The 18,140-nt window shown below is 41.2% G+C and overlaps 1 protein-coding gene across 1 annotated transcript in view; it reads right to left on the bottom strand.

The window, feature by feature from the left end:
• Positions 1 to 18,140, bottom strand: part of TACC2 (transforming acidic coiled-coil containing protein 2) — a 128,877-nt gene that overhangs the window by 14,913 nt on the left and 95,824 nt on the right. Inside the window, exons 9-16 of the mRNA XM_074158964.1 lie at positions 16,956 to 16,991; positions 15,409 to 15,469; positions 13,745 to 13,952; positions 9,950 to 10,011; positions 9,015 to 9,130; positions 8,078 to 8,249; positions 6,522 to 6,662; positions 5,704 to 5,784 (exon numbers count right to left, since the gene is read on the bottom strand). Of these exons, the coding sequence (XP_074015065.1) occupies positions 5,704 to 5,784; positions 6,522 to 6,662; positions 8,078 to 8,249; positions 9,015 to 9,130; positions 9,950 to 10,011; positions 13,745 to 13,952; positions 15,409 to 15,469; positions 16,956 to 16,991 (877 nt within the window). The remainder of the gene's footprint in view (positions 1 to 5,703; positions 5,785 to 6,521; positions 6,663 to 8,077; positions 8,250 to 9,014; positions 9,131 to 9,949; positions 10,012 to 13,744; positions 13,953 to 15,408; positions 15,470 to 16,955; positions 16,992 to 18,140) is intronic.

The following is an 18,140-nucleotide window of genomic DNA, read 5'->3' as shown; positions in this document are numbered from 1 at the left end:
ATACATCAAGAAACCAGAAGCAAGAGGACAGCTCACTTTCTTAGGTCTGATCTGCCAATACACTGTATCTATCATAAAAAAGTGTGAACATCATACAGACTCAGGGAATCACAGAATACACAGGTGGGGTTGCTGCCCCACTGGTATTTAGCATGCGATTAGTGAGTTAAATGAGTTTTCATTTGCAGCTGCCAGTTTTGCTCATGTCAGCGGCCCAGATTAACTGGGGAGAAGAGCAGCGAGTGAAATGAGGAAGAGAGCAAAAAAAAGGAGGCACAGGACACTGAGATGCAAGGTCTTGCAAACAACACTCCAGGTGCCAACAATCCAAGTTGCAGCGCATTAAAATCAAGGAGGTTATAAAAGACGGTTAGGAAGATGCTAAACCAAAAAAACCCACATTTTTAGACGCTATCCACAGCAGATCTACATCTGGATTTCATAGAATCACAGAATGGTTTGGGTTGGAAGGGACCTTAAAGATCATGCAGTTCCAACCCCCCTGGCACAGGCAGGGACACCTCCCACCAGACCAGGTTTAACATTTAACCATAAACACAAAATAATGATTAATTCTAACAGAATTAGGAGGTGCAACCTCAAATCCAGTGGATTCTCCTACCTGAGCAAAAAGCATCACAAGATCTATCAAAAGTACACAGCCTGTGTTCCTGAAAGTATTTCCCAATATATAACAACTAGGCAGGAAAAAAATACATCTGGGACACAAGCTCAGCCATCTACGTAAACGCATAAACACAAAACCACATGGTGCTCTCCACAGATCTGAGTTAAGGTAAAACAGCCAGTAACTAAGACTACTGCTGGCTCAACTCAACATCCTAACTTAAAAAAAAAAAAAAACACCTTACTTTAATTTCTCAAACACAAGGCAAGAAAAACCAAGAGATAAAAAAGAGATCATCAAAGCTGCCCTCGAAAGAAAGGCCATCCTGAGGATCAATCTGTTAAACCGCGTGTATCACATTTCAAAAGCCTCCTGCAGCTTAATTTGCTGGAGCTCCTAAAGAGATTGCTGGAAAATATTAATCGTGGCGAAAGAAACACAAATTTCCTCAAGCTCATATAAAAATGTGTCAAAGTAACTGCCAGGATGATAAAATTTTTAAAGAAAAAGGAACATTTAAAGCATTTAATACACACATGTATGTTTTTTATATAGTGCTCAACACTCACTAATATAGTTATGTTTTCTCTATCTTCTCTTGCATTTGAGTAAATTGTACAAAAGAATAGCAATAGTGACATGCAAAACAACTTAAAATTTCCAAAGATGGCTGTAAAAACTCTTGGAATTTAACCATTGAGCAGAAAAGCTTGCAGCAGTGGTCTGACCAGTACTGTCCTAGCTCTGGAAACACTTCACACCAGTCACAGCCGGGCTCTTTGGCAGCACCAACCAGTAAAAGTCCTCGTGGTTTCACTTCAAAAGCCAATTTTACACAGCTCCATACTGATGCATAATTAGCAACTGTTATTTGCTGCCTCCAAATATTCCTATTCTGAGACAGTAATATACCCTGACCAACAGGATGATGGTGTTACCCAAAATAACTCTGTCAGTTCTTCAACACCTAATTGCTGAGAAGGTAAGCAGTTAATTGGGGTAATAATAAGCGTAGGGATTTGTAAGTCGCTGAACCTCGCGCAGAAAGATTAGAGTCTGCAGGGGAATTACTGCTAAATGTAGGTCACTGCAGTCTTAGTGTAAATATTTGAGAGCACTTCCCTCTTCCCTTCCCGGCATCTTTCACAGAAACCAGATATCGGACCAGACAGGGAATAAATGCACATCCATTAACCAGCTGCAGGTTCCTCCCTTCGAGAAGGTCAAAGCGAAAGAAAATAGAGAAAGGCGCGGCAATGAAAATGAAAACTAGTTTTTGTCGTCCTGTTTAGAAGAATATGCATTTAGCCCTGCTGAAAATTAGCTTGCCCTTTACAAGCACTCAAATACTGCTTGGGTGTGTATCAAGTGGTCTACTCTTTTAATTAAATGATGTGTGTGCAGAGAGGTCAATGGAGGCAAAACAAGACCTATTTGTGCTTGCAAATATATTGAAAAGCAAGTAAAATCCAAGCATAAGTTCCAAGCTTGTAAAGTTTTACTAGAAGAAATGGTTTGAATGGGAAAAGAAATGGTTTTGAATGGTTTGAATGTTTGAAGGAAATATTCCTCCCTCAATACCATGAGAGCCCCCAAAGCCGTGATCCCATTTGTGCCTATGCCTTTCCTTTCAGTTTCTCTCCTTTCCTTGGATCTCACCTCAACATCCAACTCTACATCGCCTCAGCCTCTGTAGGGTGGTGGACATAAACCCTATCTACTTCTGTTCAAGCTGCATCTATAAAAAAAATGGCCACAGGACATCCTAACTGAGACTGTTTAATAGAGAACTGTTAATTCAGCTCAATGCTGGAAGAAAGGAATCTTTGGCAATGTAAAACCAGACGACTAGTCCTGCTGTTGAAGTGTCTGACAAGAAGTTTGGGAGCGGTCAAAGAATTTCCCTCTGCCTGAGAACAACAAACCGCACATCCTTATTCTCAGCCCTAGTACGAGCAGAAAATGTTTGTATTTAATCTGTATTTTTAGGTGACCTAACTTGCCATAACTGGTTCTTATGTCTTTATTTAACACCTTATTCTTATTACCCCATCCTGTAATGGTTTAGCAAATGTTAAGTGTAATTATACAACGTTAAGAAAAGAATGGAGGCCGGCCAACCCGGAGGGAATGCTGCCAGTTCGCGTCCAAATTTAAGTCACTGCCGTTGTCTGGTGGATCCTATTATACTTAATCCAGGCCATCAGTCACTGCAGGTCACAAGGGCTGTCATCACGGGCTAATTTTACATCAGCAACCTCCCACTGAAGTAGCAAAGTTATGCAAGGACAAAAGTCCTTCCCAGTCTAACAAAACACCCACGGTGTTCCGAGAGAAGCATTCCTATGACCGGACCAACACGGGGCCTTGTGAACCTCAAAATGGTACCGATTCTCTGTCACAGGGTGGAGTTTTGCTTATTTTTCTCTCCTCATCTCTGCTTATCATTTTTGCTATCTTTGTCATACAAATTACTAGAATTTTCAAAAAATTCACATGAAATCAATTTCCCTTTTCTAAGTTCCAAGGAGCTCATAAACTTGTCCTATATAAAAGAAAATGCTGTAATGATGTTAAAAAGCATCTTTAAAATGTAACTCCACATAATCAAATACATCCTCTAATATTTGCGCAGCTCAGAATCTTCCCTGGGTAACACACAAGAATTCACAAACACATTAACCTATTTTCTCCAGTCTAAAATAGCACAATTTTGTCTCTGCCCAGGGCAGGGGGCTTGGAACTAGATGACCTTTAAGGTCCCTTCCAACCCAAACCATTCTGTGGTTCGCAGGTGTCTGACAGAAGCTTTTTGTATAACCTGTGAAGAGCATCTAGGTATACTTATGGGTTTGATCTTGAGGGTCTCCCGGTGCTGGAGGACGTGAAATTGACACGTTCTAATTGACAAGCGGTTGAACATGAGCCGGCAGTGTGCCCAGGTGGCCAAGAAAGCCAACGGCATCCTGGCTTGTATTAGAAATAGTGTGGCCAGCAGAAGTAGGGAGGTGATTGTCCCCCTGTACTCAGCACTGGTGAGGCCACACCTGGAGTATTGTGTCCAGTTTTGGGCACCTCAATACAAGAGAGATATCGAGGTGCTGGAGCAGGTGCAGAGGAGGGCCACGAAGCTGGTGAAGGGCCTGGAGAATAAATCGTACGAAGAATGATTGAGGGAGCTGGGACTGTTTAGTTTGAGGAAGAGGAGGCTGAGGGGAGACCTCATCACTCTCTATAACTACTTGAAAGGACATTGTAGAGAGGTTGGTGCTGGTCTCTTCTCACAAGCAAATAGCGATAGAACAAGAGGGAATGGCTTCAAGTTGCAACAGGGTAGGTTTAGACTGGACGTTAGGAAGAAATTCTTCACAGTAAGAGTGATCAGACACTGGAACAGGCTGCCCAGGGAGGTGGTTGAGTCACCATCCTTGGATGAGTTTAAGAGTCGTTTAGATGTGGTGTTGGGGGATATGGTGTAGGGAAAAACTTTGTAGAGTAGGGTAGATGGTTGGACTCAATGATCCTAAGGGTCTTTTCCAACCTAGATGATTCTATGATTCTATGAAAGCTGCAGGTGACAGCAAAGTGCTGGGAGGACAAGGAGGTAGAGAGAAGATAAGGAGGTAGAGAGGATGTAGACAGGATCCCACCTCGCCCTCTTCTGACACCCACCTCTCAGGGCGACGGAGCAAGGGGACACCGTCACACACAGGCCACTACGCAAGCAGGAAAGCTAATTTTTTCACTCATTTAGTTAAAAGGCTAATCTTGGTTTCTAATGACAACAACGGCATGTTTTCCTTGATTAAATAAAAGATTGTAGCCACGTACTTTAAAACACCCATAAACACGCAGGGAATGAGTTTACTTTGGTAAGTGTATGTGCACCATGGAAACAGTTGGCTCGTGAGTTATTTAAAGTAAGCAAAATAAATCAAATAAGATCATTATTTTTTCATAAAAGTACAGTTAATCTAAAAAAAAAAATAATCTTTAGTTTTATGAACTAGCTACTTAATGACTGATCCTTAGAGCTTCAAAGCAATTCTGCATATACCCTACAACCAGCAATACCCTACAACCAGCCCAAATGTTGTTACGTTGCAATGAACTAAGATGATACAGAACCAGGCAAAAGACTTCCCACTGACCTATAAATGGATACCATAAGAAGAGAAAGATCACTGGAGAAGAACACGTCAGAAGCATATTCTCCTCATTTGGAATAAAATGTCATCCCATGCCATCCCATCAGTCTCCCATGCGGCTGATACCACCTCCCAGGAAAGCCACTAACATTTTTGGCCTGACTGTTTTGTTAAAAGCACCACAAAGGGCACCATAAACTGGCTGCACAACTGGGTAACCACCAAACCCAGCGCATCAGTGAGCTTTTCTGTCCCCTTCCAAACACAGCGAGGACCACGTGCATCCCTACAGCAGCACAAAGCATCACTGAGGAGGCACTAGCCAGCACAACATAGAAGTAACAATTGAAAAAAAGTTTTAGATCTTCATGAATAAAGACACATTGTGTTGGGGGTCCTTTTTCCTTGGGAGCTCCACAGCCCTTCCAAGCCTGCTGGAGTCCCTTTCTTCACGGAAGCCTGAAGGTGGGGTTGATTGAACTTCTCGCTTCTGAGCTTTGAGGGTCAAGGTGTCTGATTTCAAGCTGAAAATACCAACAAAAGGCAAAATGCCCCTACAGTAAAAATCTACAGCATCTTTATAAGGGTTGGAATTGGTTTGCTGTCAACCATTTTAGGACAAATCTTGCTGTAGAGAGAAGACAAACGGCCGCCTGACTGCAGAACCTGCCTCCTGCCGAAGGTAAGTGCCCACTTCTTGCCTTTAGATTGCCTTGTGTTAATTTGGATGCAGCGGCACTCGGTAAGCAGAGCGGGTGAGGGCGTTCCCGTGGGCAGCACCGCTTTCAGCGTGCTCTTTGGTGTCCCGCTGAGGTGCACAGAGCTCAGCACCGCACTCTGAGGTTACCTTGGTTAAAGACAAAGCAGCACTCGGTTCCTTTAGTCTGCGCACACTCACACACACGTGGCAGGCACAAAACCAGATACCTCGGAACGGAAAGAAGACAGGGCAATCTGCCTGGCTAACTTCAGCGCTTCTATCCTCATTGCAGCAAACTCTAACTCCTCCTGTCAAGTGTTTGGTTGTGAGCAATCCACAGGAAAAGAAGGTATTAAGAACACAGCAAAAATGTTTAACACATTGAAAAATGGAATGTTATTTTCTAATGTATAATTCTGATAATTCCTGGGCGACAAACACATCCCATATTCTTTTCACAACTACAACTTTGATACAAAACTCCAGTTTCCGGTTAGTTTTGAGGTAGCTGTATAGACAAACACTTTTAGGAGGTAAGTATGAACAACGCTTTGGGCAAAATAGATGTTTTCTCAAGCTAAAGCTGTTTTCCAGACTCCTCTCCTTTTGTTTTCATTTTATGTGAATTTATGCCAGCTGCCGCTCTCAATTCAACCTTTGCTGTTTTAAAGTTTCACTATAAATATTCTAGAAAATATGTCCTGACCTACAGAACTGCTCTGCAGATCAATTTGCTTTTCCTAGAAGAAACCATGTGCCAAATTCTGCATTAGCTAGATTACCAGAAGACTCCTGCAAAATATATGCATCAGTGGTATAGGATAGCTGAAAATGTTGACGGTATTTAAGTTTACGTATTATATGAATTAAATCAAAATATCTCTGTTTCTTAAGTTCCCAAAAAGTCAAAGTTACTCTGGACAGATTTTGCTTCTTTCCCACCTCCCCTCCAAGCTTCCCCCTTCCCTTCCACGAGACAAAGCATTCCTCTACCTGTGTACAGACAAATTTAAAGAAAAGTGACATACGTATTTCTGGTACAAACCTGAAGTTTCTGAGCAAACACTGGGGGGTTCTTTTCTGCTAAGTCAGGATCCAGATATTCAGGCTGATCACATATTGAGGTTTTCTTAGATATCCTATTGAGAAGAGCATCAGCAGAGACAAAGGAGTCCTCAGGAGATGTCTGAAGGGGAAGGAGGATGTAGAATAAGCAACAGAGATTTTGCCCAAGTAGCTCAGGCCAAAACCGACATACGTGTCTGCAAATCTTTGATTTCCGGTAATTTCATGCCCCACTGAAGATTATTTTTGAATATATGATTCACAGGTGGAACAGTCCAACATCAAGAATAATTCTTCCTAATTTAAAAGCTGAGTAAATTTTCCAAGACTAAAATGAAGTAAGTAATATTAGGACCTCTAAAGTGACGGCTCTCGAGCCACGGACCACAGCCCACTCTCGATACTTCTACAGCAGTTTTCAAACAGTTACGACAGGTTTTGTTCATACAATAGCTTATGTTCAGCTCAGGCATCTCCAAGGCAGTCCAAAAGCTTTGAAGACCACCAAAACTGAACAGAATCTCAGTAAGATTCTTTTTGCAGTCTTTATGAAGTCTTTTGCTGCTTACTGGGGATAAACTAAGTTCTGTTCACAATTATAACATGATCAGGACAAATGCACAATATGAGGGTGGACAGAATTAGAACAACAAAAACAAGACCTCTGGGATTTGAGTGCCCAAGACTCCCTGAAATCAAAAAAGTATTCAAGCTCATAAAAAAACGTTTTCTGAGATGGTATCAACAGCATTGTTAATATAAATTAAGCATAGTATTAAAGTGAGCTGCTTTTGATTTTCACTCCTCAGTAAATATACAGTCACATAGCTTAGCACGTCTAGTGCTGTGGGCATTTGTGAAACAAGTTTGCCTGGAAAAGTAAAGGCTTTGAGGGAACCTTCATGAATTTGAGAACCAATGCTCTACAGTCTGTACCCAGTGCAGGTTGGAAGCAAGGAAGGGCTCACCACTAATTCTAATCCAACCTAGAGAAGCCACTGAAAAAACTGATTTACTGGAAGCTGGAATGAGTTCTAATGATCAAAAAAGCGAATTTTAACATTATGAGTATCATATGACAACAATACAGTTAACAGTTTACGCAAACAAGTGAAAGGGCACTTATTCTTTACCAACAAAATTTGGAATTTCACAGTATATGTAACAGAAAAAAATCACGTCTCATTGTTTACATAAAACCACTTACTTTATCGATAAAATATTTCTTTAAATATTTGGTTAAAGCACAGTGTAAAAAGGCCCGTGTGAGAAAAAAAGCACTTCAAAGTATCAACTTGGAATAAGTTATCACAGAATATGTTAAGCTACAGTAAAAATTCAGAAAATCCTTCTGAATTCCATCAGTTCCATCAACCTGCCTCCCTCATTTGGGTTCTACCACATGCTGCTGCCAAGATCTTTAAGTATCAGATTGAGTTTCGCTCTTCCTGCGAGATCCATCTTTGCTACCTCTTATATGACACGAGAAATTTCTGTCGGGAAATGATTCCCAAACTCTTCTCATAAATTACTTACTATTTCAATAGCCTCTGGAGTTGTTCCCAGGGTCATGGGCTCCAGGTCCTTCTGCTTGGACTTGTCAGCTGACTGTAAGTGTGCCTCCTGGCTGGCAGCTATGACTCGGGAGGCTGGATGTTGTATTTTCATTCCAGAGGATTGCTGGGCTTCAGGGTCTTCAAAACTTGACCTGGACAAAGATTGTGTACGTGCTTTCAGGGTAGAGCACAAGGCTCTGACAATTCTGCTTCTGGTAACAACTAAGCAAGTCCTCTTCATTACTGTCATCTGTATATATTTTTATATTCACGCATTGTTTCAACTCAACTTTATATCATTATATCTCATAACACTTTGCAATACCTTTTCAAAGCAACGCACCGGAGTATTCTAAATAAAGCCATTTCCACCAGAAACGCCATGCACATTCCTTAAATATTTCTCACTTGCATTTTTACCCCTTTCTCATTGTGACCTACATCTCTCCCAACAAACAACTTTTACTGATAAGATCAGATGTCCTCAACAAGCAAAATTTTTGGAAGTCAATACAACCCCCACATCCTGTTCTTATGAACTGGGCTCCTTGTTCAGAAAATGTATCTAGGAAAGGCCAAGTGAAAAGTAGCAATTAGGAGATTTCTAGATTGACATGAAAATGACCTCAGTATCTGATAGTAAGAAGCCATTGTCTAATGAAACAGTTGCCACTGTGATTCTATTTAGTAGGAATATGAAGGAGAAATATATGTCCTTCTTCCTTCCCATTATAAAACTTCTGTATCTTTGTCCTCTATTCTCTATCATATGTGTACACAGATGGGAATCTATTTTTAAACAAACAACTTGGCAACGCAGAGGCAGAGCGAGGAAGAACCGCCCGTGTACGTGCTATGATGGTAACCCATTTCCCCGACATCCTTTTCCACAGCTGAATTTGCTCCCAGTGACATACCCTGAGCACGGCGTTGTGGAATCAGACAGTCTGATGGGAGGCGATTTGACCGGGCTCTCCTGCTGGGCATCAAACATTAGGTATAAAGATTGTTTCTTCGGGGTGCTATCATCCTGCTGGCAACGGGAAAAGGAAGACTCATTAAGCAATTCAACCATTCTCCATTAAAGCTAATTCAGGTCACTGAAGCCTTAAGTGACCAAATGGCTTGACAGACAACTAATAATGTGGGACTGTAATATAGTGTACTCTGATACTGAGATGATCCCTTTAAAGAAGAAACCAGTAAAGAACAAAACCTAAACAGGTCAGTCTTTGTAACGGCTCTTCTTCTCCTACTTTGGGGCTAATCAGTTTTCTGGTCCTGTCAGGCAGGAGGCATCCCTTGACTGAAAGTGTTACTAAACTATTCATTGAAACTTCTCATCACTTTAAGCACCTGACACACATGCTTGATTTTTCTAACTTTCCCTCTGGATATACCCCCGTTGGATCTAGCCAAGCTATCAAAATCCACAAATAAAAAGGCAAAACAACGGATAACGTATAGTACTGCATTCCATATTTCGCATTCATTCTGTGTATTCTCTCCTGATTCCCTCCATCTTCTTAAAAGTTTCTTAAAGCAGCTCAATAGCTGGTACCTAGCTCTGTACCCTAAACTGCTGGAAATACTGATTTGCTCTTACTCCAGAAAGAACTACTATGATGTTAGCTTAAAAATAAAATAATAAAGTGGAACAAGCTCTACAGGATTTAGGGCAACAAAGCACATGCAATTTATCCCAGTTATGCCAATTTAAAGGAACTGGTTTTGCAAATCTGCTGCAGGCACCTTATAATTAATTTAAGGGGTAGTGAGGCTGATGGCATTAGCAGGACAGTATATTATGACAAGGGAATGCAAATGAATGGAAACGGACGTGAGAACTTACAGGCACAGAGGAGCCTATTTTCTCCATATATTCTATTTCATATGAGTTGCCATAGTCCAGTTCTGCAACAGAAACAAAAAAGAGCCATTAAATGCAGGCCATGAAATGATTTTTGCAGAAGTAAATGAGATCTCTGCTCATTTACAAGGGCTACTCCCATTCTGCTCAATACTCCGTGAGGTATTAAAAATAGAATATGAAGAGAGAAAGCAGGTGGTGCACTGATTTTCAACAATGAATTATGACACATTTCAGGCAAATTCATTTGCCTGAAAAATTTCAGCTTTATCAATTTGCTGAAGATTCTGCCCCAGGGGCCAGAATATTAACAAAGTTTCAGAGCACTTTCAGAGCAGATAACTTTCCTCTATCATGTTATCACAGAAAACACATTTTTCAATAATTTGTAACACTGATACCAGTTTCCTTTAATGTACGCAAAAAGATTTTAAGAGCACTTGAGAAATTAAGTAATTTCTATTTCTTCATGTTTATCACACTGCTCTTAATTAAGAAGGGCTACTGTGGTATTACTTAAGATAAAAAGACACATAAAAAACCTGTATGCTCGTTGAACGAGGGGTGACAACACCCAGCTCACTGGGCTGTTTTCATATTTTAGTTACAGAGGGGAAGATTTATGAAGACCCCTAAATCTAAACCCTAATAAAAATGCAAATTTTTACTGCTTCTCTACTTCTAATCTCCTGATTACACTGGATGGAATAACGAGCATTTCTCTCCAATCCATTGTCACCCAGTAGTGAGCTGATACAGAGGCAGACAGATAAAGCACAGCACAATGCAAGAGAGAGCATTCCTTCCTCCACCCAAATAAAAACAAAGACTTTGTTCAATGACACCTTAATTTAAAAATTAAAAACATCATTAATTTGTCCTAATGCTGTATTTTGCTCTGTTCCCATGAGTTAATTCAATAAACCACTTGTATAATTTCATTCCCATTGCAGATAAATTCTAATGAATGGTGCACTAGCATCTCTATTAAGATAACAGTATGTGCAAAAATTCTTTTAGATTTGGGCAGCTTTTGAAAACTAGGGTTTGTATCAGGAAGACGGTAACCATCATTAAAACGTTTGTTTTTTAAAAACAAACCAAGCCTAAAGATAATATCTTACCTGTTTTGTTAAAAACCAAAAAGTTTCAAAGGGTTCAATGTGAGTTTATAATGCTCAAAACTGTTTTATAATATAAAGCACCGGAGAGTACAAGCACCGTAATTCCACAAGTCCATGTATTTTGTCAACCAACCACGGAAGAGGAACAGCCACAAACTGGCAGTACCTGACATGTGGGAGGTATTAATAGTAAAACATCTAAGTGAGGAGAAGGCTATAATGGCCGGCTCCTCCCTCCAGCATTTACTTTCCCGGCACCACAAGTTTTAACGGTAACAGGGAGCCGGGCAAGAGCGAGAACCTCCTGGATGTCAGACACAAGCTTCTTCCTAGCGAAAGCAGAAACAAAACTGAAACGACGAGATTGAAACCACCTCCTCGACGCAGCGCTGCAGGAAAAAGCACGAAATACCAGATAACAGCGTCCAGTGATTAGTCACCACCTCCCTGTATTTCGTTTATCTACGGGCAGGAGACGTCCCGGCACTGTCCTCTGCTGGCCCAGCCGGCAGTGACCCACAGGGCTGGTGGCAGCTTTGCAATCGCGATCCAACCCGGCTTTTGGGACAACACGTATCTAACTTTACCAATTTAGAAAAGGCAGAACACAGATGGAAATACTTCGGCTAGAAACAAAAGGAATAGCATGGCTCGCTAAACGCGGTTTCTTTCGTCTCATTGCTCTCAGAAGTTTCCAGCATAATTAGAGTCTCCTCTCCTAGGTGTCTCCTCCAAGGCATCATCTCCCCTCCAAAATCTTAGACTCCGGTTATCTCTATATATTCAAAATTACAAATTCCCAGGATATCCCACGAAGTAAGACAATTATCTTTTATAAATACATACAACAGACTTACTAAGTGATGTCCTCCAACTCCTCCCACAAATAGCTGGAAGATTACATCAGAATTTTCTGCTAATAATTACTGCTTATTTCTGGTCTGTGCAACACGGCAATGGCAGCACTGAGAAGCCGCGGGTGCAACAGAAGAGGGATGTATTGGCTGACTCATGGCGGGGCTGTCTCTGCCCAAAAGCCGTGTTGGGTTACAGGGGAACACTCACACCAGTATCCAGGAGGGGGAAAAATATTTGCCCTGAGAAACAGCCCTGGAATTACTTGAGGATTTCTCAACGCCACAGGAGCAAGATTGTCAAGGGAAAAAAAAAATATTATTTTTAAGAGATCTGAAAAGCGGAAGCATTGTTGATTACAATTAGCATGTAATCTGAAACACCAACTATACGATGCAGCACACATGAGACAAGACAATTAGCATTTAATTAGAAGCTTTGCTCACTTTCTTCTATCCACTTTGATAGCTAAAATGATTGCCTTAGAGTATCTCTCACTATTCTTTTGTTCATTTCCTCCCATGTATTTTCCATTTTCCCAGATTTGGGGGGCTTATTTTCTAAAAAAATATTTCTTTAAATTATTTTTTTTAATACAAACGACGTGAAGCTGATGTCTAAAATTTATAACTTGACAATAAAGCCAAATGGATTTATCCCAGACTGAAATACTTATCTGTACAAAAGACTCTCAACAGATTTCCAAAAAGCCCAGGCCACGCAAACATACAAGCACGTGCGTATGAACACGTGCAGCCCCATTGAAATCACTATGATTATTCGTGCCTTTTTATGTTAAACATTTGACCTAAAAGCTTAACAGTTCTTAATTAGGCAAAAACTCCTCAGACCCAGTCTAAAATGGCACAAAGTAGCTTTACGGGTAGATCGGGACACGGGTTGAAATGTTAGGGAAAAATAAATAAATTCTGATCAAGAAGAAAAAGTTTAAGCCGAGTTAAACTCATACATTCCTCCCACCCACAAAGCTGAAAATCTGTCCTTGGAGCAGATGTTGCAAAGCAGTATTCCCTCCGGGAACCCCAAGGAAGGCCACACACACATCTTCTAAATTCTAAATATCTGTTCCACATTTTGCAGACCTGGAACGACAGTTCCCTTAACAGAAGCTTCCAGCTTCAGCTCACAGCTGCTTACAGGAAGGCACGACAGGAAAAATCTTAATAAGCTTATCTAGAAGGAAGTTTTATCTGGCACGTGAATGGTAACAATCTTACACAGGGAATATCCTGGATAATTTTTACGGGTAAAGATACCTGAATCCTAGGAACCTGGAGGAGAGATGGCATGTTGAGAGTCTTAATGCAATACGCAAACTTTGAGCAGAATTTTAACCTGGGACCTTCTCCCATTCCAGTTAGAGGAATGGGCTCAGGCAAAATCAGTGACTCTGGATCCAAGAGCACAAACCGAGAGCGATACCAGACCCCAGGATCCTGTGAAGGCACAGAGAGAACAGGCAGCACGCACAGCACACAGCATGTCTACAATTAACCAAAGGAAGCAAAAGCCTTTCTCTGGAGGCCCCTTTCATTTTCCTTTAAGCTTCCTCTCTCCTCTTTCTCGAGAGCTCAGTGTTGGACTTCAGGGGTCATACATTCAGCTCCCCGTAACTGCCAAGTTCCCCAGATTGGTCTGAGGAGCACCATTTTTTAGGGTTCCCAAACAACACCATTTGCATTCAGCAAAGTATATGCCAACATCCTTGAACAAACCAAACCCCCTCTCTCTATAAATACAGCATTAGCTGGATGCAGACTGTCTTTATGAAGCATACCCTCTGTAGGAGAGCTGAATTTAGTCTCATTAACAAATGTAGACAGATCGGACGGTTGTGGGTAGTCCTGTTTATCCGTGTTGAGGTCCACAGTCATGCAGGTCCATTTCTGACTGGTCACTGAAGATGCCAGTTTCTCCTCATCTGTCGCATGAACCACCGTGGAGATGACGGGAGGTGTTTCTGGAGTGGGCAGTGGAGTGGTATCCTGTAGAAAACAAGTGGCAATTAATTCTATTATCTTTCATTATCACATTGAATAGTCGACTCCCTAAATTCCTCTGTACAATCACAGTCGTCCACATTCATGCTGGAGCACCTCTGCTGTGAGAACAGGCTGAGAGAGTTGGGGTTGTTCAGCCTGGAGAAGAGAAGGCTCTGGAGAGACCTTAGAGCCCCTTCCAGTCCCTAAAGGGGCTCCAGGAGAGATGGGGAGGGATTCTTGATCAGGGAGTGGAGTGATAGGATGAGGGGGAATGCTTTTAAACAGAAAGAGGGGGGATTTAGATGAGATATTAGGAAGAAATTCTTTCCTGTGAGGGTGGCCCAGGTTGCCCAGAGAAGCTGTGGCTGCCCCATCCCTGGAGTGTTCAAGGCCAGGCTGGATGGGGCTTTGAGCAACCTGGTCTGGTGGGAGGTGTCCCTGCCCAGGGCAGGGAGGTTGGAATGAGATGATCTTTAAGGTCTCTTCCCACCCAAACCATTCTATGATTCTATGATAATGCCGTACTCTTTACTGCAGCTCTGTATAAAATACTTGATGAAAAATGTTGAAGTAACTCATTTAGAACTCCACTAGCAGCACATTTTCCTGGTATCACTAAACTCTTTGATGATAAACACTCGCATTGCAAAGCTGCCTTGATAAAGAGGAAGAAAGAAAATCCAGAGCCGTTTATATCTGTCAGGCACTTGACATAAGTGGCACCCACGACTAAAGCCTTTGACTACCAAAACTGACTTTTTAGGCTTCCCTCACGGGAGCAGGTCGTAGGTCTGTGAGGTCATGAACCCTTTCTTCCCTTCTAGGCTGTCGAGCAGCATAAATAAAAGGGTGGGATGGATAACAGGAAGAGGAACAGCAGCATGGAAGGAGCTTGTGCCACATCAAAGCACTTAGGCCTTTGGAGGCAGAACAGCTTTTGTTAACTTCTCTTCCAAGAAAACCACCTGCCGGCACTTTACGGCGAGGAATAAAACCATCCGAGCACATGTTCCTGGTAGATCAGCCCACGTGTTTGATTCCTATTTCCCTTCCAGCCCACCAGTTTGATGCATTTAGTTTCTTACTTACTAATCTAAAAATTCCAGGGTGGAGAGTTACACCTGTTTTTTCAGACAACTGACTGAAGATATTTATCCATATTGTCGCTCTGTTGTAAGATAGGACTTTCTGAAGCACGTGCACTAATAGTCTAACGGGAATTCCCAAAGCAAATACTAGATCTAATATACGTTGATATACTCGCTTCAAGACTCCAAAAGTTTAATACCTCATGATTATAGCCCAGTGTGATATACTGCAACAACAATATGCTTATATTCCTTACAAAAACCCCTTCTCCTATTAAATGTACAATTCCACAACTAAATAAATCAAATTTCCATTTTTTTGCCCCCACAAGAACACTAATTAAATGCATCAAAATAAGGCAGTCCTTTACCTGAGAAGGAGGATCAGACAGTGGGGATCTCTTCGGTGATTTTTTCACCCTAAATGTATCACTGAAAATAAAGTTAAAACCATTAATATGGTAATACCAGTAAGAATCAGGTCATTTCACACTTAGCCAGAGACAGCCACAGACAATGCAACCTCTGTAAGCCCTTCTGCTTGAAAATCCCACCCATTAGGCAGCAGCACCACAGAGAAACATGCCATAGGTACATATTCTTGTCATGCACTTGGAACAGGCCTCAATTCCCCAAAAGCGGAGAAAAAGCAGGATTGCCATATTTTTCATGCCAACTACCGACACGTTTACAGAACGGAGTTGCTGCTTGATTGCAATTCAAATCCCTGCTGCACCACAGGCATCCTTGGTGGCCTTAAGCAAATTATTTAGCTTCTGTTTGCTTTGGTTTCCCATCTGAAAATTAAGTCTAAAACGCATCTTTAAATGAGAATTAAAATGGTGATCATCTTGGGCAGCAAGCTCCAATGACCCCATAAACCGTTAAGAAAAAAAGCTGGTACGCTTTGGATGAGCTACATAAAAACAGGGGAGGCAGATGCTCTTCCCAAGGCACCAGGACAAAGCTCCTTCGTTACAAATGTGCTCAAGGGACCCCCTCCCTCCTTAAAACAAACACAAGAGCAAATATGGCAATTCTGCTCCCAGTTCCCCCAAGAGCTCACAGTGCAGACTGGGAGCACGGACACTGTAGCCCTTCCAAATTCCACAGGTTTCAATCAGGCAAAAGGAATGAAGGATAAACATCATGTCTTGGTGTATACTTATGAATGTTGCTTTTATGTTTATTCACAATTGGTTCAAAATTGTGATTAACAGGGAAATAAACCAATTATCCACCTGTTCTCTTGATGCATATTGCCAGAGTTATTCAAACGCGTTTTTTGCTACTGACTAGAAGAGGGAAAAAATAGCATATCAAACTCGTCGATAAAGATTTAATGTTTGAACTGAGATGCAGCAGCAAAAATTATTGCCCACCAGCTCCTCCCTGATCAATGAACGGCAAGATCAGCACTAGAAATTATAATGGTGGGTTTCAATCGGTAGAGGGCAAATCAATGCCACATCTAGAGGGGAAAATAAATTGGACAGCTGAATATCACTGTGTTCGATGCAACTAATGATCTAGTTATGATGCTAGAAGTAATTAGGGTAACTTATTCCTTTAAGAAGGAGAAATGTTTTATGCAGTGTTTACGAAAGCCTGATCGTACAATGTTTGTTTACAATGACAGAAATAACATGTTCATATTTTAGCTCAAGGATACAAAATTTATATAGTTTTTAAAAGAAGATCTTCTTTGGTAGGCAAACAGATAACGAGGCAATAGATCCTCAAACTCATTCACAGCAAGGCATCTTCAAATAGCTTTCATATGTGACAGTGAAGTGAAATAGTTAACATAAAAGCTTCATGCTGAATAATAACTGATCATGCTGCAAAATAAATGAGTAAAATTAAAAAGCCCATAAATCAAAGAGGAAACTTGAATTGTTAGCTTAGAATTACTTACAACAGAGAACATACAGACATCACATCTTCTACCATCCTAAGACAAATAAGACAAAGAAAAGAGAGACAGACAGAAGGAACTGACAAAAAAGATAAACCTACAAATACTGTTAATGTGTTAAGGCAATCTCATCATGCATATTTTCTACCTGTATAATCTTAACACCTAGTTTTTATTGTGAAATACATGGGGAGAAAAAAAATATTCATCGTCTTTAATGTTTTCAAATTCAATGTTATATTTTTGACATGCTTTCATCTTAGAAAATGTATTTTTCAAAGCTGAGGCCTCTGAGTTAGGTTCCTATCAACATACCAAGCGTCCTTGCCTTCCCTGACAGCAGGCACCTGCTTTCTTTTCAAAACACAGTATTTGTTATTAAATGGGATGTAAAACTATTCTTGAATGGCAGCTACGTTTAAGGAAAGAGAACAGCTATGCGAGGTTTCTTCACGTCTGCTGATTTGTTACGACAGTACAGAAAAAGCTACTTGACCCTTTCAAATCATTTAACCAAGTCAAGAATCAAATGACATTTCTTCAAATCTCATCTATTTTGCCTCTCACTGAAACCTAACTTTGTGTTGTGATAGAACAAATTGGTTGTCCCCAAACCAGAAGCAAACCTTGCCAAACAATTCAGGCTAAGAAAAGTTTTCCTCTACTTGGAAGCTCGGCAGCTTCTGCTCGGCTCTTCTCACGTGCAATGCTCTGGAGAGCTGGTCCCTTGCATTTCTAAACACAGCCGCCTCCAATCACCCAACAGTTTCCAGAGCAATGTCTACACAAGCCACCTATTTTTATTCATCGCTATAAGCAGACACTCGGGAGGCATCAGCTGCTCCTTGTTCACTATCATCTGAGCAAGATGATCCACCTCAAAACAGCTCAGCACTTCGGTACCTGACCAGAGAGTAATTTGTGCCGAGTTGACATCTCTTCTAAAAATCTCATCTTTTCACATGGACATCAATGCTTAGACTGCTCCAGAATAAAAACTGGTACGTTTTTATTGATTTAACACAGTTTAAGACCTAGCACATGGCACAGATTCGAAGTAGTGCAAGCTTAGCAATGGCTTAAACTCACGCCTGGCTTCTTCACCTCCCACAGGTCTTATCTAGAAATCGCTGTCTTTCCACACCAGGACCACATTTTCAAACTGGGCCGTACGGTTGTATTTCT

This window comes from Numenius arquata, chromosome 15, assembly GCF_964106895.1.
Source record: "Numenius arquata chromosome 15, bNumArq3.hap1.1, whole genome shotgun sequence".
Taxonomy (NCBI): Eukaryota; Metazoa; Chordata; class Aves; order Charadriiformes; family Scolopacidae; genus Numenius; species Numenius arquata.
The sequence above is the reverse complement of the archived record's forward strand: the minus strand, read 5'-3'. Positions and strand labels throughout refer to the sequence as shown.